Source organism: Ranitomeya variabilis, chromosome 6, assembly GCF_051348905.1.
Source record: "Ranitomeya variabilis isolate aRanVar5 chromosome 6, aRanVar5.hap1, whole genome shotgun sequence".
In the NCBI taxonomy this organism is placed as follows: Eukaryota; Metazoa; Chordata; class Amphibia; order Anura; family Dendrobatidae; genus Ranitomeya; species Ranitomeya variabilis.
In genome coordinates this window covers 15,522,006-15,540,858 of record NC_135237.1, presented here as the reverse complement: position 1 = coordinate 15,540,858, position 18,853 = coordinate 15,522,006, and the positions used below count along the sequence as shown (strand labels likewise).

The 18,853-nt window shown below is 49.3% G+C and overlaps 1 protein-coding gene across 1 annotated transcript; it reads right to left on the bottom strand.

Annotated features, from left to right (window-relative positions):
- Positions 1 to 2,032: 2,032 nt before the first annotated feature.
- LOC143781338 (cyclin-dependent kinase 5 activator 1-like) lies at positions 2,033 to 10,750 on the bottom strand. The gene has a single exon (XM_077267892.1). It carries the CDS (start codon positions 9,783 to 9,785, stop codon positions 8,904 to 8,906), a length of 882 nt encoding a protein of 293 aa, XP_077124007.1. The 5' UTR covers positions 9,786 to 10,750; the 3' UTR covers positions 2,033 to 8,903.
- Between the last annotated feature and the right edge of the window lie 8,103 nt (positions 10,751 to 18,853).

Below are 18,853 nucleotides of genomic sequence, written 5' to 3'. Positions count from 1 at the left end.
GTATACAGAGATACATGATAAGATCCTGTCTGCAGCCACCACTAGGGGGAGCTCCCTGTATACAGATACATGATAAGATCCTGTCTGCAGCCACCACTAGGGGGAGCTCCCTGTATACAGATACATGATAAGATTCTGTCTGCAGCCACCACTAGGGGGAGCTCCCTGTATACAGAGATACATGATAAGATTATGTCTGCAGTCACCACTAGAGGGAGCTCCCTGTATATAGAGATACATGATAAGATCCTGTCTGCAGCCACCACTAGGGGGAGCTCCCTGTATACAGAGATACATGATAAGATCCTGTCTGCAGCCTCCACTAGGGGGAGCTCCCTGTATACAGAGATACATGATAAGATCCTGTCTGCAGTCACCACTAGGGGGAGCTCCCTGTATACAGAGATACATGATAAGATTATGTCTGCAGTCACCACTAGAGGGAGCTCCCTGTATATAGAGATACATGATAAGATCCTGTCTGCAGCCACCACTAGGGGGAGCTCCCTGTATACAGAGATACATGATAAGATCCTGTCTGCAGCCTCCACTAGGGGGAGCTCCCTGTATACAGAGATACATGATAAGATCCTGTCTGCAGTCACCACTAGGGGGAGCACCCTGTATACAGAGATACATAATAAGATCCTGTCTGCAGTCACCACTAGGGGGAGCTCCCTGTATACAGAGATACATGATAAGATCATGTCTGCAGTCACCACTAGGGGGAGCTCCCTGTATACAGAGATACATGATAAGATCCTGTCTGCAGTCACCACTAGGGGGAGCTCCCTGTATACAGAGATACATGATGAGATACTGTCTGCAGCCACCACTAGGGGGAGCTCCCTGTATACAGAGATACATGATAAGATTATGTCTGCAGTCACCACTAGAGGGAGCTCCCTGTATATAGAGATACATGATAAGATCCTGTCTGCAGCCACCACTAGGGGGAGCTCCCTGTATACAGAGATACATGATAAGATCCTGTCTGCAGCTTCCACTAGGGGGAGCTCCCTGTATACAGAGATACATGATAAGATCCTGTCTGCAGTCACCACTAGGGGGAGCTCCCTGTATACAGAGATACATGATAAGATTATGTCTGCAGTCACCACTAGAGGGAGCTCCCTGTATATAGAGATACATGATAAGATCCTGTCTGCAACCTCCACTAGGGGGAGCTCCCTGTATACAGAGATACATGATAAGATCCTGTCTGCAGTCACCACTAGGGGGAGCTCCCTGTATACAGAGATACATGATAAGATTATGTCTGCAGTCACCACTAGGGGGAGCTCCCTGTATACAGAGATACATGATAAGATCCTGTCTGCAGTCACCACTAGGGGGAGCTCCCTGTATACAGAGATACATGATAAGATCCTGTCTGCAGTCACCACTAGGGGGAGCTCCCTGTATACAGAGATCCATGATAAGATCCTGTCTGCAGTCACCACTAGGGGGAGCTCCCTGTATACAGAGATACATGATAAGATCCTGTCTGCAGCCTCCACTAGGGGGAGCTCCCTGTATACAGAGATACATGATAAGATCCTGTCTGCAGCCACCACTAGGGGGAGCTCCCTGTATACAGAGATACATGATAAGATCCTGTCTGCAGCCACCACTAGGGGGAGCTCCCTGTATACAGAGATCCATGATAAGATCCTGTCTGCAGTCACCACTAGGGGGAGCTCCCTGTATACAGAGATACATGATAAGATCCTGTCTGCAGCCACCACTAGGGGGAGCTCCCTGTATACAGAGATACATGATAAGATTCTGTCTGCAGCCACCACTAGGGGGAGCTCCCTGTATACAGAGATACGTGATAAGATCCTGTCTGCAGCCACCACTAGGGGGAGCTCCCTGTATACAGAGATCCATGATAAGATCTGCAGATTGCTTAGCTGATATATTGTAACAGATTTTCAGCTTCGTCATCTGATTTCTAGATGTTGCTGTGGATTCAGGAATAATTTTCAAACCCATCATGTAATGTGAAGTAAAGAGGACAGAACAGAAATCCATTTGTATCATTTTATTTTATTGAAAAGTGCCACTGTCCCATCAGTAGGAGGGTGGGAGCCCTGACAGTGCCCACATTGCCCGCAGTACCAGCCTCGATCCAGCAACCACACACCTGCACAGACAAGACAAACCTACCAGTATCCATATTATTTCCCTTTCTCTGCTTCCAGCCCCATCCTGACATGTACTCGTCATACACGGACGGCCATATTGTGTCTTCACGGTACTTCCTGAGGTGAAGCATTTAGGCCCGGCTCCTGACCCCGGCGAGGGCCCGCAGAGCGGACGGAGGCTTCTACTTTTCCTTTTTGTAATTTCTGAAGCCGCGGCGCTCCTCCAGTCAAGAAGAAAACAATCATTTCCAGTGTCCGCACATAGAAAAAAGTCTACAAACAAAACGCGCGTCGTCCATAGAAACACAAAGAAAACCGCCAGAACGGACTTTGTTCACATTTTTTTTTCTGTTCCCTTATAAATTAAATAATTTACAAATTGCGGGAAAAAATCTTCAAACACAGAATTCATGCAGCACACTCACCGAGACATGAAATATGGTCACCGCCTCTAATATGTACAGTCCGGTGCCGCGCTCCACCGCCACGGTATAGGGCAGCGATCCAGTGTGGCGACATTGAAGCATTTCTATTCTATCCACAGTATCACTGGGCAGAGAGGACGCAGCGGATCCATTGCCACAGACAGGAGAACTCGGGGACATCGATCCTCTCATTATCAATACCCGACCCCCCGACCCAAGAATGATAACCTGTCGCTCAACAAATAATAAAAGCTGTTCAGGATTGGAAAAACATGGCTGCTTTCTTCTGGAAACAGCGCCCCACCTGTCCTCAGGTTGTGTGTGGTATTGCAGCTCATTCCCATACACTACAGTGGAGCTGATCAGGTCACTGCCGTCACCATCCCCAGGACAAACATCCGCAATATTTTATATTTTGGCCTCAATATAATAAAATAAATAAACTCTTAATTTTTAGCCAATCTCATTTGACCCCGGAGTTGCTCGGAGTTTATCCTGATATTGAAGCCCCTTAGTTATTAAATAGAGGGGCAGAGCTGGCTGCAGAGGGGGCACAGATTTTCAAGTTTTGATATTTCACAGCAAAAAGTATGTGCAAAATGTAGAGTCAGTCTACTCTGCAGCAAATATTACAAGTCTGTGCAGTACAGAGATGTAATCAAATCTACTATACAGCAGATAACACAGGTGTTCACCATGGAGAGTCAGTCTATTGTGCAGCAAATGATACATGTCTGTGCAGAGCAGAGATGCAGTGTACTGTACAGCAGAACATAGATGTCAATGCAGTACAGAGAAGCAGTCTACTGTGCAGCAAATAGATGCCTATGCAGAACAGAGATGCAGTCTACTGTACAGCAGATAATACATGTCTGTGCAGTACAAAGAAGCAGTCTACTCTACAGCAGATAATGCAAGTCTGTGCAAAACAGAGAAGCAGTCTACTGTACAGAAGAAAATACATGTCTGTGCAGTACAGAGAAGCAGTTTACTCTACAGCAGATAATGCAAGTCTGTGCAGAACAGAGACGCAGTCTACTGTACAGCAGATAATACATGGCTGTGCAGTACAGAGAAGCAGTCTAGTGTACAGCAGAAAATACATGTCTGTGCAGTATAGAGATGCAGTCTACTGTACAGCAGATAATACACATCTGTGCAGTATAGAGAAGCAGTCTACTGTACAGCAAATAATACACGTCTGTGCAGTATAGAGATGCAGTCTACTGTACAGCAGTTAATACATGTCTGTGCAGTATAGAGATGCAGTCTACTGTAAAGCAGATAGTACATGTCTGTTAAGTACAGAAAGACTTTTTACTATACAGCAGGTAATACAGGTCTAAGCAATGCAGAGATGCAGTCCATATTCACTGCAGATAATACAGGTCTGTGCAGCAAATAATATAAGTCAGTGCAACATTTTTACTGCACAGCAGGTAGCACAAGTCTGCAGCAGAAAGATGCAGGATACTTTACAGAAGATATAAGTCTGTGCAAAAAAACAAATTCATTTGACTGTACTGCAGATAATGCAAGTCTGTGCAGCATAAAGAGGCAGTCTACTGTAAAAGACTACAAATATGTGTTGCATGAATATGCACTCTACTGTACAGCAGATAATACAGGTATGTGCAGTATAGAGATGCACTCTACTGTACAGCAGATAATACAGGTATGACCAGTATAGAGATGCAGTCTACTGTACAGCAGATAATACATGGCTGTGCAGTATAGAGATGCAGTCTACTGTACAGCAGATAATACAGGTCTGTGCAGAATGGAGATGCAGTCTACTGTACAGTAGATAATACAGGTCTGTGCAGCATGGAGATGCAGTCTACTGTACAGCAGATTATACACATCTGTGCAGTCTGGGGAAGCAGTCTACTGTACAGAAGATGAAGTAGTGCCTGTGATGTCAGTAGTGACAAGCGCTCTCCAGTGGCCGGGGCACCGGCGTGCAATGCTGGTTATAGGGGGGTTATAGGGAAATGCCGCAATGGCTCATACACATCAGGGGAGAGTGGAGAAGCTGCGGGGGCCAGCGGACCACCTAATGTGCGGGTGTCCTGACTGCAGATGTTGGAGGGAACATGCCCCATTTTTGCTGTTGGGGGAGATCAGGCGGCCCGAGGTTCCGCAGCAGCTTGTTCCTTTCTCCACTGGCTCGTCCATCACCCAGCAGCAGGGTACGACCACCATGACCTTCATGTATTAGCCATGGGCTTCATTATGACCAGTGGGGCTCTCAGTAACCCAGTGTGGCCGGCACTACAGACCCCAGGATGACCGCTCTGCCATCACTACTGTCATATACATGGCCCCCCATAGTGAGGCGCCCCCCTCGCACACACGATGACCTGCAGATGTCACCCCACACGGCAATAATAATGCTCATCATTGGCGACAATGCTGCTCATGGACCTGGCACCCCCAAACTCAGACCAGTGGGCATCCATCTGGGGCGCTTCAGTCCCCACTGCTGGGAGTTATAGTTCCCCAACACCAAGAGGTTGATGGTTGCAGCCATCGCAGATATTCTTGCTTCCTGAGCCAATAAACCAGACCAATAACGCTGCTGATGAGAACTACATCCACAGCCATCTCTTACAATAGCCGTCTTGCGCTGCACCCTCCGACTCTGGCGGTCCCCCCTCCGACTCTGGCGGTCCCCCCTGCTCCGAAGCCATTCTCTAGAAATGTTATTTTTGTTCTTTTCTCTCCCCGGCTGCTCGCTCTGCAGACACAGGCAGAGATGTAGGTCACCCCCCCACACTGGTGTACGTCCGGGGGGCACAATTAGCACCCAGCTCCATCGTATCTCCGTGCACGGCCCACAATCCCGGCACATAAACACACAAGTGCAGCGGTATCAGCCGAGCAGCGCCCCAAAAATACACAATGCACAGCGGATACAGACACAACAGGGTGCCCCCCCCCCGAAAAAAATAAATAAATGCCCCCTGCATCCAAACGACAATCCAACCCATTCATTTCTTAGAGATTTAGGTACCCGGTGCCTCGTGCATCTAAATCCTGGATCAGCGCTCAAGATGGCCACCTGTATAGAGAGCAGCGGCGGGCAGCTCCTCTGCAAAGTACGACACATTGCACGGAAGCATCACATCTAATGGGCAAGCTGCACTGGACACATGGGGGCATTAATGGGGAGACCCCGACATCATTCACTCCCCTATAAATCCTAAGCACTGCCTCTAAAGATAACACAGTATCCAGATGCTGGAAAAAAAATCCCCTCATTGTGTGCAACAATGTATCAAATAGACCACAACATGATAATCCGGGTTATGTAAACAGTGGGATCCATGGTCGGCCCCGTGCAGACCCCAGTTTTGTATGTAGAGGCCCAGCTCTGTGAAATGAAACAAAAAAAACCCCTGAAGGAAGGAAGGAAGGAGATGTCGGGGGCTCTGAGCGCGTCAATCCAATTCTCATTAACCTAAAGCCAGATCAGCGCATTAACATTAGTGACCAGAAATAATCCTGGAGATCAGTCAACAGCAACAGAGCCCGGGCGTGACCGGTGAGAAATATTGGGTCACCATGATCTTACAAGACCTACTTCTCCCCACACGAGCATTCACAGCTACAATTACAATTAGGGCCGTCCGAGCTACAGAAGGAACCCTAAGTCCTGGGAATATAACAATGTGACCGGATTTGGGGCCAAGACTATGAGTGACATAGTGACTGGGGTCTGGGGCCCAAGACATAAGTTACACAGTGACCAGGGCCACGGCTAAGACTATGAGTGACAAAGAGCAGCCTGGGCCAAGACTATGAGTGACATAGTGACTGGGGTTCGGGGCCCAAGACATAAGTTACACAGTGACCAGGGCCACGGCTAAGACTATGAGTGACAAAGTGCCCCCTGGGCCAAGACTATGAGTGACATACTGTCCCCAGGGCCAACACTATGAGTGACAAAGTGCCCCCTGGGCCAAGACTATGAGTGACATAGTGACTGGGGTTCGGGGCCCAGGACACAAGTGACATAGTGACCAGGGCCACGGCCAAGACTATGAGTGACAAAGTGCCCCCTGGGACAAGACTATGAGTGACATACTGTCTCCTGGGCCAAGACTGTGAGTGACAAAGTGCCCCCTGGGCCAAGACTATGAGTGACATAGTGGCTGGGGTTTGGGGCCCAGGACACAAGTGACATAGTGACCAGGGCCACGGCCAAGACTATGAGTGACAAAGTGCCCCCTGGGACAAGACTATGAGTGACATACTGTCTCCTGGGCCAAGACTGTGAGTGACAAAGTGCCCCCTGGGCCAAGACTATGAGTGACATACTGTCCCCAGGGCCAACACTATGAGTGACAAAGTGCCCCCTGGGCCAAGACTATGAGTGACATAGTGACTGGGGTTCGGGGCCCAGGACACAAGTGACATAGTGACCAGGGCCACGGCCAAGACTATGAGTGACAAAGTGCCCCCTGGGACAAGACTATGAGTGACATACTGTCTCCTGGGCCAAGACTGTGAGTGACAAAGTGCCCCCTGGGCCAAGACTATGAGTGACATAGTGGCTGGGGTTTGGGGCCCAGGACACAAGTGACATAGTGACCAGGGCCACGGCCAAGACTATGAGTGACAAAGTGCCCCCTGGGACAAGACTATGAGTGACATACTGTCTCCTGGGCCAAGACTGTGAGTGACAAAGTGCCCCCTGGGCCAAGACTATGAGTGACATAGTGGCTGGGGTTCAGGGCCCAGGACACAAGTGACATAGTGACCAGGGCCACGGCCAAGACTATGAGTGACAGAGTGCCCCCTGGGCCAAGACTATGAGTGACAGAGTGCCCCCTGGGCCAAGACTATGAGTGACAGAGTGCCCCCTGGGCCAAGACTATGAGTGACAGAGTGCCCCCTGGGCCAAGACTATGAGTGACAGAGTGCCCCCTGGGCCAAGACTATGAGTGACAAAGTGCCCCCTGGGCCAAGACTATGAGTGACAGAGTGCCCCCTGGGCCAAGACTATGAGTGACAAAGTGCCCCCTGGGTCAAGACAATGAGTGACATAATGCCCTCTGGGCCAAGACTATAAGTGATATAGTGGCTGGGAGCTGGGGCCCAGGACACAAGTGACATAGTGACCAGGGCCACGGCCAAGACTATGAGTGACAAAGTGTCCCCTGGACCAAGACTATGAGAGACATAGTGACTGAGATCTGGAGCCCAGGACACAAGTGCACAGTGACCAGGGCCACAGCCAAAACTATGGTGACATAATGACCCCTGGGCCAAGACTATGACTGACATAGCGACTGGGGCTCAGGGCCCAGAAAACAAGTGACTTAGCGACCAGGGCCACAGCCCAGACTATGAGTGACATAGTTACCAGGGCCGAGTCCAAGACTATGAGTGACATAGTGACCAAGGCCAAGACTATGAGTGACAAAGTGACCAGAGCCGGGTGACATAGTGACGGGGATTTCGGACCAGACTATGAGTTATACAGTGACCTGGACCAGAGCCCAGGCTATGAGGGACATAGTGACCAGAACCGGGTGACATAGTGACTGGGACCAGACTATGAGTGAGATAGTGACCTGGACCGGAGCACAGGCTATGAGGGACATATTGTCTGAAGCTGGGACCAAACCTACAAGACACCATCAGGAGTCGACATAAGTTAAAATCATTGGAGTAACTGCAACAGATATTGATTCTGACAGTGATGATTTTGGAAACACTTTGAGGGAAGCAAGAGGAAACATCCACACAACCTGCAGACATCAGAAGGAAAGCAACATCAGACCCATCACAAATGTCACATTTCTGGAGGGACTCGGAAGAGGACGGCATCGTCCACCATTACCTATCTCTAAAACCTGGACCCAGCAGCCAAGCGAGGCTGGGGCTACTTATATCAGTGCAAATATACATCCGGGCCCACCCTGTCAGCGGGTGGTGGAGAGAACATGGAATCCATTGAGTATCTCGTTCCCATTTACGTTCCTCTCCCTGGATTGTATGTATTTGTAAAAGAGGCAAGAGTCCGGTGTTCGCTTTGGGATGACATTGAGAAAAAGTAAAGTATCAGTCTTCATAAGGAAAGGGACAGGTGGTGATGTGAGCGCGAGGCACTTGCTGGCCCAAAAACAAATATGCACATTGGTTGGAGGTTACGCTGCCTCAAATTCTCCACCACCTCTCAATGTAGACAATGCACAAAAGGTTTAATGTGGTCCCATTTTGTCCTTTTAGATTTTTTTTTGGCTACTGGATCGTTGTTGTCAGCCAGGGATTTCAGTCCTGACCTGTGACGGAGCTTGGTCTACTCTCTCAAGAACAGTCACCGATCAAGTACTCTGGAGAATTCATCACGGTTACCCTCATTTTTTAGGTCAGCAAACACCTGGGTGAAATAGTGTGGGTCAGCGTTAATTCTCAACATCTTGGCACTCATGGCATCAATGATGCAAAGACATCGGTCCCAGAAGGCATCTTTGCCTGCTTCTACCAAAAATGGTTTTAGAGGGTAGGAGATCTCATTACCCATGTAAGAGTAGGATAGGTATAGGCAAGTCAAGAGAGTGGCTTGCAAGTCATGCTCGGTGGCCACAGAGTCCCCATCAATGACATCCCTGCAGAGCAAGTAGACAAAAACCACGTTGGCCGGGGTGACGAAGGCCTGATCTTGCCATCCTTGGAGAAGCAAGGAGCGGTCCACACTACGGAGCCATAGAATAGGGTCTGTGGGGGATAAGTGTTTCAGTCGGTAGCATCTTCTGCAAAGGAATTCTCCAAGGCATTTCAGTAGTTCACCAGTGGAAGCTTGCACTATGACTCTCTTCGGAGAACCACCACCGGTGGTGTTTGAGACCTTCTTGATGGAGGATATCTGCTTGGAGCTCAGCGGTGCCAGGGGTTGACTGTCATAGCTGGAGAGATTGGCACAAGACAATGATTTTTTCACATTCTCGTGGTTTAAATGGGCGACATCCTTTTGGTAATTGTTGTTAGCGGTGCCCTTCCTTGATGTCTTCTTCTTGGTGGAGGCCACCAGTCTCTTCCAGGTGAGAGCAGGGATGAACATGGAGTGTCGTTTCAGCGCCTTGTCGGGCTTCTGTCCACTGCTTTTGCTGACACTTGTGTAATGTGCCAGAGATCCTGAGCCGTCATCGTACAGGCTGGCTTTCCGAGAGCCTGGGGACAAGGACAAGACAGTGCCCATGCTGGCAGAGATCTTCACAAGCAGAACAACGATGGAGAGAAGGCCAAGGAGCCTGTGAAAAGCAATAATTTCCAATCTGCTAAGCGCTGATGAATTGCATTAAGCTGAGGACTGAGATTGACAGTTCTTTGTTGCCTGCATTGCAGGACACGGGTGGCGTTACCCCATAAACAATGTGCGCCAATGGGGGGGTAGTTACCGGTAAATAAAGGGAGGTCAGTCTCTGCCCAATGGATTGTTCTGGGCTCTGCAGTCTGTTCTTGCCGCGGCCCTCAGAGGTCCATTCAATGCAAATGGGAGGTCTTCATCTGCAGGGTCTTCAGTCTGCTGAGATGAGGCAGAGGAGGAGGAAGGGTCTCTGAGGATGAATTCTTCATTCAGATGCTGCTCCCTCCATCCGGCTCGTGGTCTTCTTTTTTTTTCTGAGATGTGCACTGCAGATAGGAGGGGGTCAGATGTTACCAGGGATATGGAGGGACGAGGCTGCAGATTGGCTCTCGCCCACCGTCAATTACACCTGCTATTGATCCGTCCTTGTTTATCCGTAATTTTGTTGAATGACGATGATGGAGGTGATGGTCAAGAGCCCACCTAGACAAAGGCGGATGAGGAGTCTCCGTCAGACCATGCAGGCGGTGCAGAGATTGCGATTGTGCAGAAATGGTTAACCCACCGGCTTTGTCAGATGGGAAGGGGAGGATGGGGAGGATGACTCCTGTCCTCTGCGCCTGATGCTTTTTCTTTGAGGTTCGGGGAAGATTTTCCAGTGGAGGGTGAGATGTAGATCACTTCTTGTCCCTGGGAAGATGCCCTCCAGTGCTGTCAGTGTCTGGATGAGCCCCCCAGTCGTGCTGCATTGGTCAGGGGGTCTGCAGCGTTCAGCATCTGATGAGGGACAGGAGGTACTGAGAGGAGAGGGCTGATCCTGCTCCAGAGCTCACAGGCATCTCTGTGCGGCTGATCCAACCAGCTCTGCTCTTCCAGGGGGAATGAAGCTCAGGCATTATGATTTGTTCTCTGCACCCCCCCCCCCCAATCTATGGCTGCACATTCATGTGCTGTAGCAGAGGTTGCAGCGCCTCCTGCAGGACATATAGGAATCTCCTGCATCTCTTTGTTCCAGGGACAGCTGTGAGCCTGCTCCATTGTTCTCTACTCACTGCCTGGCTGTATTAGGACGTGTGTGGCCCAACATACCCGGGGACATGCCAGCACTCACCCCACCTGGAAACTGCAACAGGGCACATGATGATGGAAAGGGCCGCTGTCAAGGTTTATGTAAATGTAACTTAATTATTGCTCAAGAACAAAGTTCTTTACATTTCTAAAATGCTTTACACCCAGATGCCGTACACCTGTAACTTGTGAGGCCGTACACCTGTAACTTGTGAGGCCGTACACCTGTAACTTGTGAGGACGTACACCTGTAACTTGTGAGGACGTACACCTGTAACTTGTGAGGCCGTACACCTGTAACTTGTGAGGACGTACACCTGTAACTTGTGAGGACGTACACCTGTAACTTGTGAGGACGTACACCTGTAACTTGTGAGGACGTACACCTGTAACTTGTGAGGCCGTACACCTGTAACTTGTGAGGACGTACACCTGTAACTTGTGAGGACGTACACCTGTAACTTGTGAGGACGTACACCTGTAACTTGTGAGGACGTACACCTGTAACTTGTGAGGCCGTACACCTGTAACTTGTGAGGACGTACACCTGTAACTTGTGAGGCCGTACACCTGTAACTTGTGAGGACGGACACCTGTAACTTGTGAGGACGTACACCTGTAACTTGTGAGGCCGTACACCTGTAACTTGTGAGGACGTACACCTGTAACTTGTGAGGCCGTACACCTGTAACTTGTGAGGACGTACACCTGTAACTTGTGAGGACGGACACCTGTAACTTGTGAGGACGGACACCTGTAACTTGTGAGGCCGTACACCTGTAACTTGTGAGGCCGTACACCTGTAACTTGTGAGGACGTACACCTGTAACTTGTGAGGACGTACACCTGTAACTTGTGAGGCCGTACACCTGTAACTTGTGAGGACGTACACCTGTAACTTGTGAGGACGGACACCTGTAACTTGTGAGGCCGTACACCTGTAACTTGTGAGGACGTACACCTGTAACTTGTGAGGACGTACACCTGTAACTTGTGAGGCCGTACACCTGTAACTTGTGAGGACGTACACCTGTAACTTGTGAGGACGTACACCTGTAACTTGTGAGGACGTACACCTGTAACTTGTGAGGCCGTACACCTGTAACTTGTGAGGCCGTACACCTGTAACTTGTGAGGACGTACACCTGTAACTTGTGAGGACGTACACCTGTAACTTGTGAGGACGTACACCTGTAACTTGTGAGGACGTACACCTGTAACTTGTGAGGACGTACACCTGTAACTTGTGAGGACGTACACCTGTAACTTGTGAGGACGTACACCTGTAACTTGTGAGGACGTACACCTGTAACTTGTGAGGACGTACACCTGTAACTTGTGAGGACGTACACCTGTAACTTGTGAGGACGTACACCTGTAACTTGTGAGGCCGCACACCTGTAACTTGTGAGGCCGTACACCTGTAACTTGTGAGGACGTACACCTGTAACTTGTGAGGCCGTACACCTGTAACTTGTGAGGACGTACACCTGTAACTTGTGAGGCCGTACACCTGTAACTTGTGAGGACGTACACCTGTAACTTGTGAGGACGTACACCTGTAACTTGTGAGGCCGTACACCTGTAACTTGTGAGGCCGTACACCTGTAACTTGTGAGGACGGACACCTGTAACTTGTGAGGACGGACACCTGTAACTTGTGAGGACGGACACCTGTAACTTGTGAGGACGTACACCTGTAACTTGTGAGGACGTACACCTGTAACTTGTGAGGCCGTACACCTGTAACTTGTGAGGCCGTACACCTGTAACTTGTGAGGACGTACACCTGTAACTTGTGAGGACGTACACCTGTAACTTGTGAGGCCGTACACCTGTAACTTGTGAGGACGTACACCTGTAACTTGTGAGGACGTACACCTGTAACTTGTGAGGCCGTACACCTGTAACTTGTGAGGACGTACACCTGTAACTTGTGAGGACGTACACCTGTAACTTGTGAGGACGTACACCTGTAACTTGTGAGGACGTACACCTGTAACTTGTGAGGACGTACACCTGTAACTTGTGAGGCCGTACACCTGTAACTTGTGAGGACGTACACCTGTAACTTGTGAGGACGTACACCTGTAACTTGTGAGGACGTACACCTGTAACTTGTGAGGACGGACACCTGTAACTTGTGAGGACGGACACCTGTAACTTGTGAGGCCGTACACCTGTAACTTGTGAGGACGTACACCTGTAACTTGTGAGGACGTACACCTGTAACTTGTGAGACCGTACACCTGTAACTTGTGAGGCCGTACACCTGTAACTTGTGAGGACGTACACCTGTAACTTGTGAGGCCGTACACCTGTAACTTGTGAGGCCGTACACCTGTAACTTGTGAGGATGTACACCTGTAACTTGTGAGGACGGACACCTGTAACTTGTGAGGACGGACACCTGTAACTTGTGAGGACGTACACCTGTAACTTGTGAGGCCGTACACCTGTAACTTGTGAGGCCGTACACCTGTAACTTGTGAGGCCGTACACCTGTAACTTGTGAGGACGTACACCTGTAACTTGTGAGGACGTACACCTGTAACTTGTGAGGACGGACACCTGTAACTTGTGAGGACGGACACCTGTAACTTGTGAGGCCGTACACCTGTAACTTGTGAGGCCGTACACCTGTAACTTGTGAGGCCGTACACCTGTAACTTGTGAGGACGTACACCTGTAACTTGTGAGGACGTACACCTGTAACTTGTGAGGCCGTACACCTGTAACTTGTGAGGACGTACACCTGTAACTTGTGAGGCCGTACACCTGTAACTTGTGAGGACGTACACCTGTAACTTGTGAGGACGTACACCTGTAACTTGTGAGGATGTACACCTGTAACTTGTGAGGACGTACACCTGTAACTTGTGAGGACGTACACCTGTAACTTGTGAGGACGGACACCTGTAACTTGTGAGGACGTACACCTGTAACTTGTGAGGCCGTACACCTGTAACTTGTGAGGACGTACACCTGTAACTTGTGAGGACGTACACCTGTAACTTGTGAGGACGTACACCTGTAACTTGTGAGGCCGTACACCTGTAACTTGTGAGGACGTACAACTGTAACTTGTGAGGCCGTACACCTGTAACTTGTGAGGACGTACACCTGTAACTTGTGAGGACGTACACCTGTAACTTGTGAGGACGTACACCTGTAACTTGTGAGGACGTACACCTGTAACTTGTGAGGACGTACACCTGTAACTTGTGAGGACGTACACCTGTAACTTGTGAGGACGTACACCTGTAACTTGTGAGGCCGTACACCTGTAACTTGTGAGGCCGTACACCTGTAACTTGTGAGGACGTACACCTGTAACTTGTGAGGCCGCACACCTGTAACTTGTGAGGCCGTACACCTGTAACTTGTGAGGACGTACACCTGTAACTTGTGAGGACGGACACCTGTAACTTGTGAGGACGGACACCTGTAACTTGTGAGGACGTACACCTGTAACTTGTGAGGACGTACACCTGTAACTTGTGAGGACGTACACCTGTAACTTGTGAGGACGTACACCTGTAACTTGTGAGGACGTACACCTGTAACTTGTGAGGCCGCACACCTGTAACTTGTGAGGCCGTACACCTGTAACTTGTGAGGACGTACACCTGTAACTTGTGAGGACGTACACCTGTAACTTGTGAGGACGTACACCTGTAACTTGTGAGGACGTACACCTGTAACTTGTGAGGACGTACACCTGTAACTTGTGAGGACGTACACCTGTAACTTGTGAGGCCGTACACCTGTAACTTGTGAGGACGTACACCTGTAACTTGTGAGGACGTACACCTGTAACTTGTGAGGACGTACACCTGTAACTTGTGAGGACGGACACCTGTAACTTGTGAGGACGTACACCTGTAACTTGTGAGGACGGACACCTGTAACTTGTGAGGACGTACACCTGTAACTTGTGAGGACGTACACCTGTAACTTGTGAGGACGTACACCTGTAACTTGTGAGGACGTACACCTGTAACTTGTGAGGACGTACACCTGTAACTTGTGAGGACGTACACCTGTAACTTGTGAGGACGTACACCTGTAACTTGTGAGGCCGTACACCTGTAACTTGTGAGGACGTACACCTGTAACTTGTGAGGCCGCACACCTGTAACTTGTGAGGCCGTACACCTGTAACTTGTGAGGACGTACACCTGTAACTTGTGAGGACGTACACCTGTAACTTGTGAGGCCGCACACCTGTAACTTGTGAGGACGGACACCTGTAACTTGTGAGGACGGACACCTGTAACTTGTGAGGCCGTACACCTGTAACTTGTGAGGACGTACACCTGTAACTTGTGAGGCCGTACACCTGTAACTTGTGAGGCCGTACACCTGTAACTTGTGAGGACGGACACCTGTAACTTGTGAGGACGTACACCTGTAACTTGTGAGGCCGTACACCTGTAACTTGTGAGGCCGTACACCTGTAACTTGTGAGGCCGTACACCTGTAACTTGTGAGGCCGTACACCTGTAACTTGTGAGGCCGTACACCTGTAACTTGTGAGGCTGTACATCAGTATCAGGTCCATGGCTTTTATGTCTGGAGGTGATGGAGATAACGTCAGTTACAGATGGACACTGATGACAATGAGACGCTACTGACAATCATTCAAGGTAAGAAGCCCCAACATCCTCCATGGCCAGAACTTCCCACTTCTGGAACACTTTCCTCATGCTGAACGAGTTCTCTGGAATGCAATTTCGCGGATGACAGCAACAGGTTCTCAGTCATGCCCCCCAAAATCATCACTTTTGAGTAAAGCTTTTACTAACATAACACCTTTTTTCCTCAGAACCTGACCACGTCATCCATTAGTACTCACATACTCTTAGGACGGTGACATGCTTCATACCTCTCCATACTCAGATCTGGGCCAGTGACAAGTTCCACAGCTTCTTGGCTGCACCATTATTCACCACATACATTTTTACCCTTGTTGTCTTCCGGGATTAAAGCCTTCTCTCTGATTTTGTCTGTTCATGATCCATACAAAGTTTACAGCTTCTTTTGCTCTAGAGTATAGGTTGTAATTTTCTAATCGTGTGCAGGTATTTTCCCTTAAACCTGGGAATTTTCATTTAAGCCTGGGCGATCTCTTGTGTGAGCCTGGGCGATCTCTTGTGTGAGCCTGGGTGGTCTTTTCTTCTAAATCTGACAAGAGTTTTTTTTTCCAGAGCGTCTTTTCCACTGAGCCTTGTTTTTTTTTTCTCTGAGCTTTGGCAGGTTTTTTCCTCTAGGACAAGATGGTCTTTTTCTATGGGACTGGGAGGTCTTTTAATCTTGGAATGGGTGTTTTTTTCCTCTGGAACTGGGTGTTTTTTTCCTCTATGACTGGACTAGATGTCTTTTCCTCTGGGACTGGGCAGTCTCTTCCGCTTGGACTGGGTGGTCTTTTCCTCTGGGACTGGGTGGTCTTTTCCTCGAGCTTTGGCAGTTTTTTCCTCTGGGACTTGATGGTCTTTTCCTCTGAGCAGTCTTTTCCTATGGGATTGAGCGGTCTTTTCCTATGAGAGTGGGTGGTCTTTTACTATGGGACTGGGCAGTCTTTTCCTCTGAGCGTGGGCGATCTTTTCCTCTCAGATTGAGTGGTCTTTTCCTCTGGTACTGGGCAGTATTTTCCTATGGGACTGGTCAGTATTTTTCTCAGGGACTGGATGGTCTTTTCCTATGGGACTGGGAAGTCTTTTCCTATGGGACTGGGTGGCATTTTCTTATGGGAATGGGCGGGCTTTTCCTATGGGACTGGGAGATCTTTTCTTCTGGGACTGGGCAATCTTTTCCTCTGGGACTGTGCGGTCTTTTCCTCTGGGACTACATGTCTTTTCCTCTGGGACTGGGCAGTCTTTTCCTTGAGCTTTGGCAGTTTTTCCTCTGGGACTTGATGGTCTTTTCCTCTGAGCAGTCTTTTCCTATGGGATTGAGCGGTCTTTTCCTATGAGAGTGGGTGGTCTTTTACTATGGGACTGGGCAGTCTTTTCCTCTGAGCGTGGGTGATCTTTCCTCTCGTATTGAGTGGTCTTTTCCTCTGGTACTGGGCAGTATTTTTCTTCTGGGACTGGGAGGTCTTTTTCTCAGGGACTGGATGGTCTTTTCCTATGGGACTGGGAAGTCTTTTCCTATGGGACTGGGAAGTCTTTTCCTATGGGACTGGGTGGCATTTTCTTATGGGACTGGGCAGGCTTTTCCTATGGGACTGGGAGATCTTTTCTTCTGGGACTGGGTGTTTTTTTACTATGTGACTGGGCAATCTTTTTCTCTGGGACTGTGCGGTCTTTTCCTATGGGACTGGGAGGTCTTTTCCTCTGGGACTGGGAGGTCTTTTCCTCTGGGACTGGGCGGTCTTTCCCTCTGTGCTTTGACAGTTTTTTTCCTCTGAGACTGGGTGGTCTTTTCCTCTGAGCCTGAGCAGTCTTTTCCTATGGGAATGAGCAGTCTTTTCCTATGGAACTGGGTGGTCTTTTGCTATCGGACTGAGCGGTCTTTTCCTCTGAGCGTGGGCGATCCTTTCCTCTGGGACTGGGGGGTCTTTTCCTCTGGTACTGGCCAGTCTTTTCTTATGAGACTCAGCATTTTTTTCCTCTGGGACTGGGCGGTCTTTTCCTCTGGGACTATGCGTTTTTTTCCTCTGGGACTGAGTGATCTTTTCCTCTGGGACTAGGCGTTTTTTCCTCTGGGACTGGACGGTCTATTCCTATGGGACTGGACGGTCTATTCCTATGGGACTGGGCAGTCTTTTCCTATGGGACTGGGTGTTATTTTCCTATGGTAATGGATAGTATTTTCCTAAGGGACTGGTCAGTCTTTTCTTCTGGGGCTCAGCATTTTTTCCGCTCGGACTGGGCGGTCTTTTCCTCTGGGACTGGGCATTTTTTCCTCAGGGACTGGATGGTCTTTTCCTCTGGGACTGGGAGGTCTTTTCCTAGGGGACTGGGTGGTCTTTTCCTATGGAACTAGGCTTTTTTTTCCTCTGGGACTGTGCGGTCTTTTCCTATGGGACTGGGAGGTCTTTTCCTCTGGGACTAGATGTCTTTTCTTCTGGGACTGGGCGGTCTTTTCCTCTGGGACTGGGTGGTCTTTTCCTCAAGCTTTGGCAGTTTTTTCCTCTGGGACTTGATGGTCTTTTCCTCTGAGCAGTCTTTTCCTATGGGATTGAGCGGTCATTTCCTATGAGAGTGGGTGGACTTTTACTATGGGACTGGGCAGTCTTTTCCTCTGAGCGTGGGTGATCTTTTCCTCTGAGCGTGGGCGATATTTTCCTCTGGTACTGGGCAGTATTTTCCTATGGGACTGGTCAATATTTTTCTTCTGGGACTGGGAGGTCTTTTTCTCAGGGATTTGATGGTCTTTTCCTATGGGACTGGGAAGTCTTTTCCTATGGGACTGGGTGGCATTTTCTTATGGGACTGGGCGGGCTTTTCCTATGGGACTGGGAGATCTTTTCTTCTGGGACTGGGCGTTTTTTTACTATGTGACTGGGCAATCTTTTCCTCTGGGACTGTGCGGTCTTTTCCTATGGGACTGGGAGGTCTTTTCCTCTGGGACTAGATGTCTTTTCTTCTGGGACTGGGCGGTCTTTTCCTCTGGGACTGGGTGGTCTTTTCCTCAAGCTTTGGCAGTTTTTTCCTCTGGGACTTGATGGTCTTTTCCTCTGAGCAGTCTTTTCCTATGGGATTGAGCGATCTTTTCCTATGAGAGTGGGGCATCTTTTACTATGTGACTGGGCAGTCTTTTCCTCTGAGCTTGGGCGATCTTTCCTCTCGGATTGAGTGGTCTTTTCCTCTGGTACTGGGCAGTATTTTCCTATGGGACTGGTCAGTATTTTTCTTCTGGGACTGGGAGGTCTTTTTCTCAGGGAC

Bases quoted from the DNA above. Each gene is read 5' to 3' on its own strand.
- LOC143781338 (XM_077267892.1), bottom strand. From the start codon at position 9,785: ATGGGCACTGTCTTGTCCTTGTCCCCAGGCTCTCGGAAAGCCAGCCTG.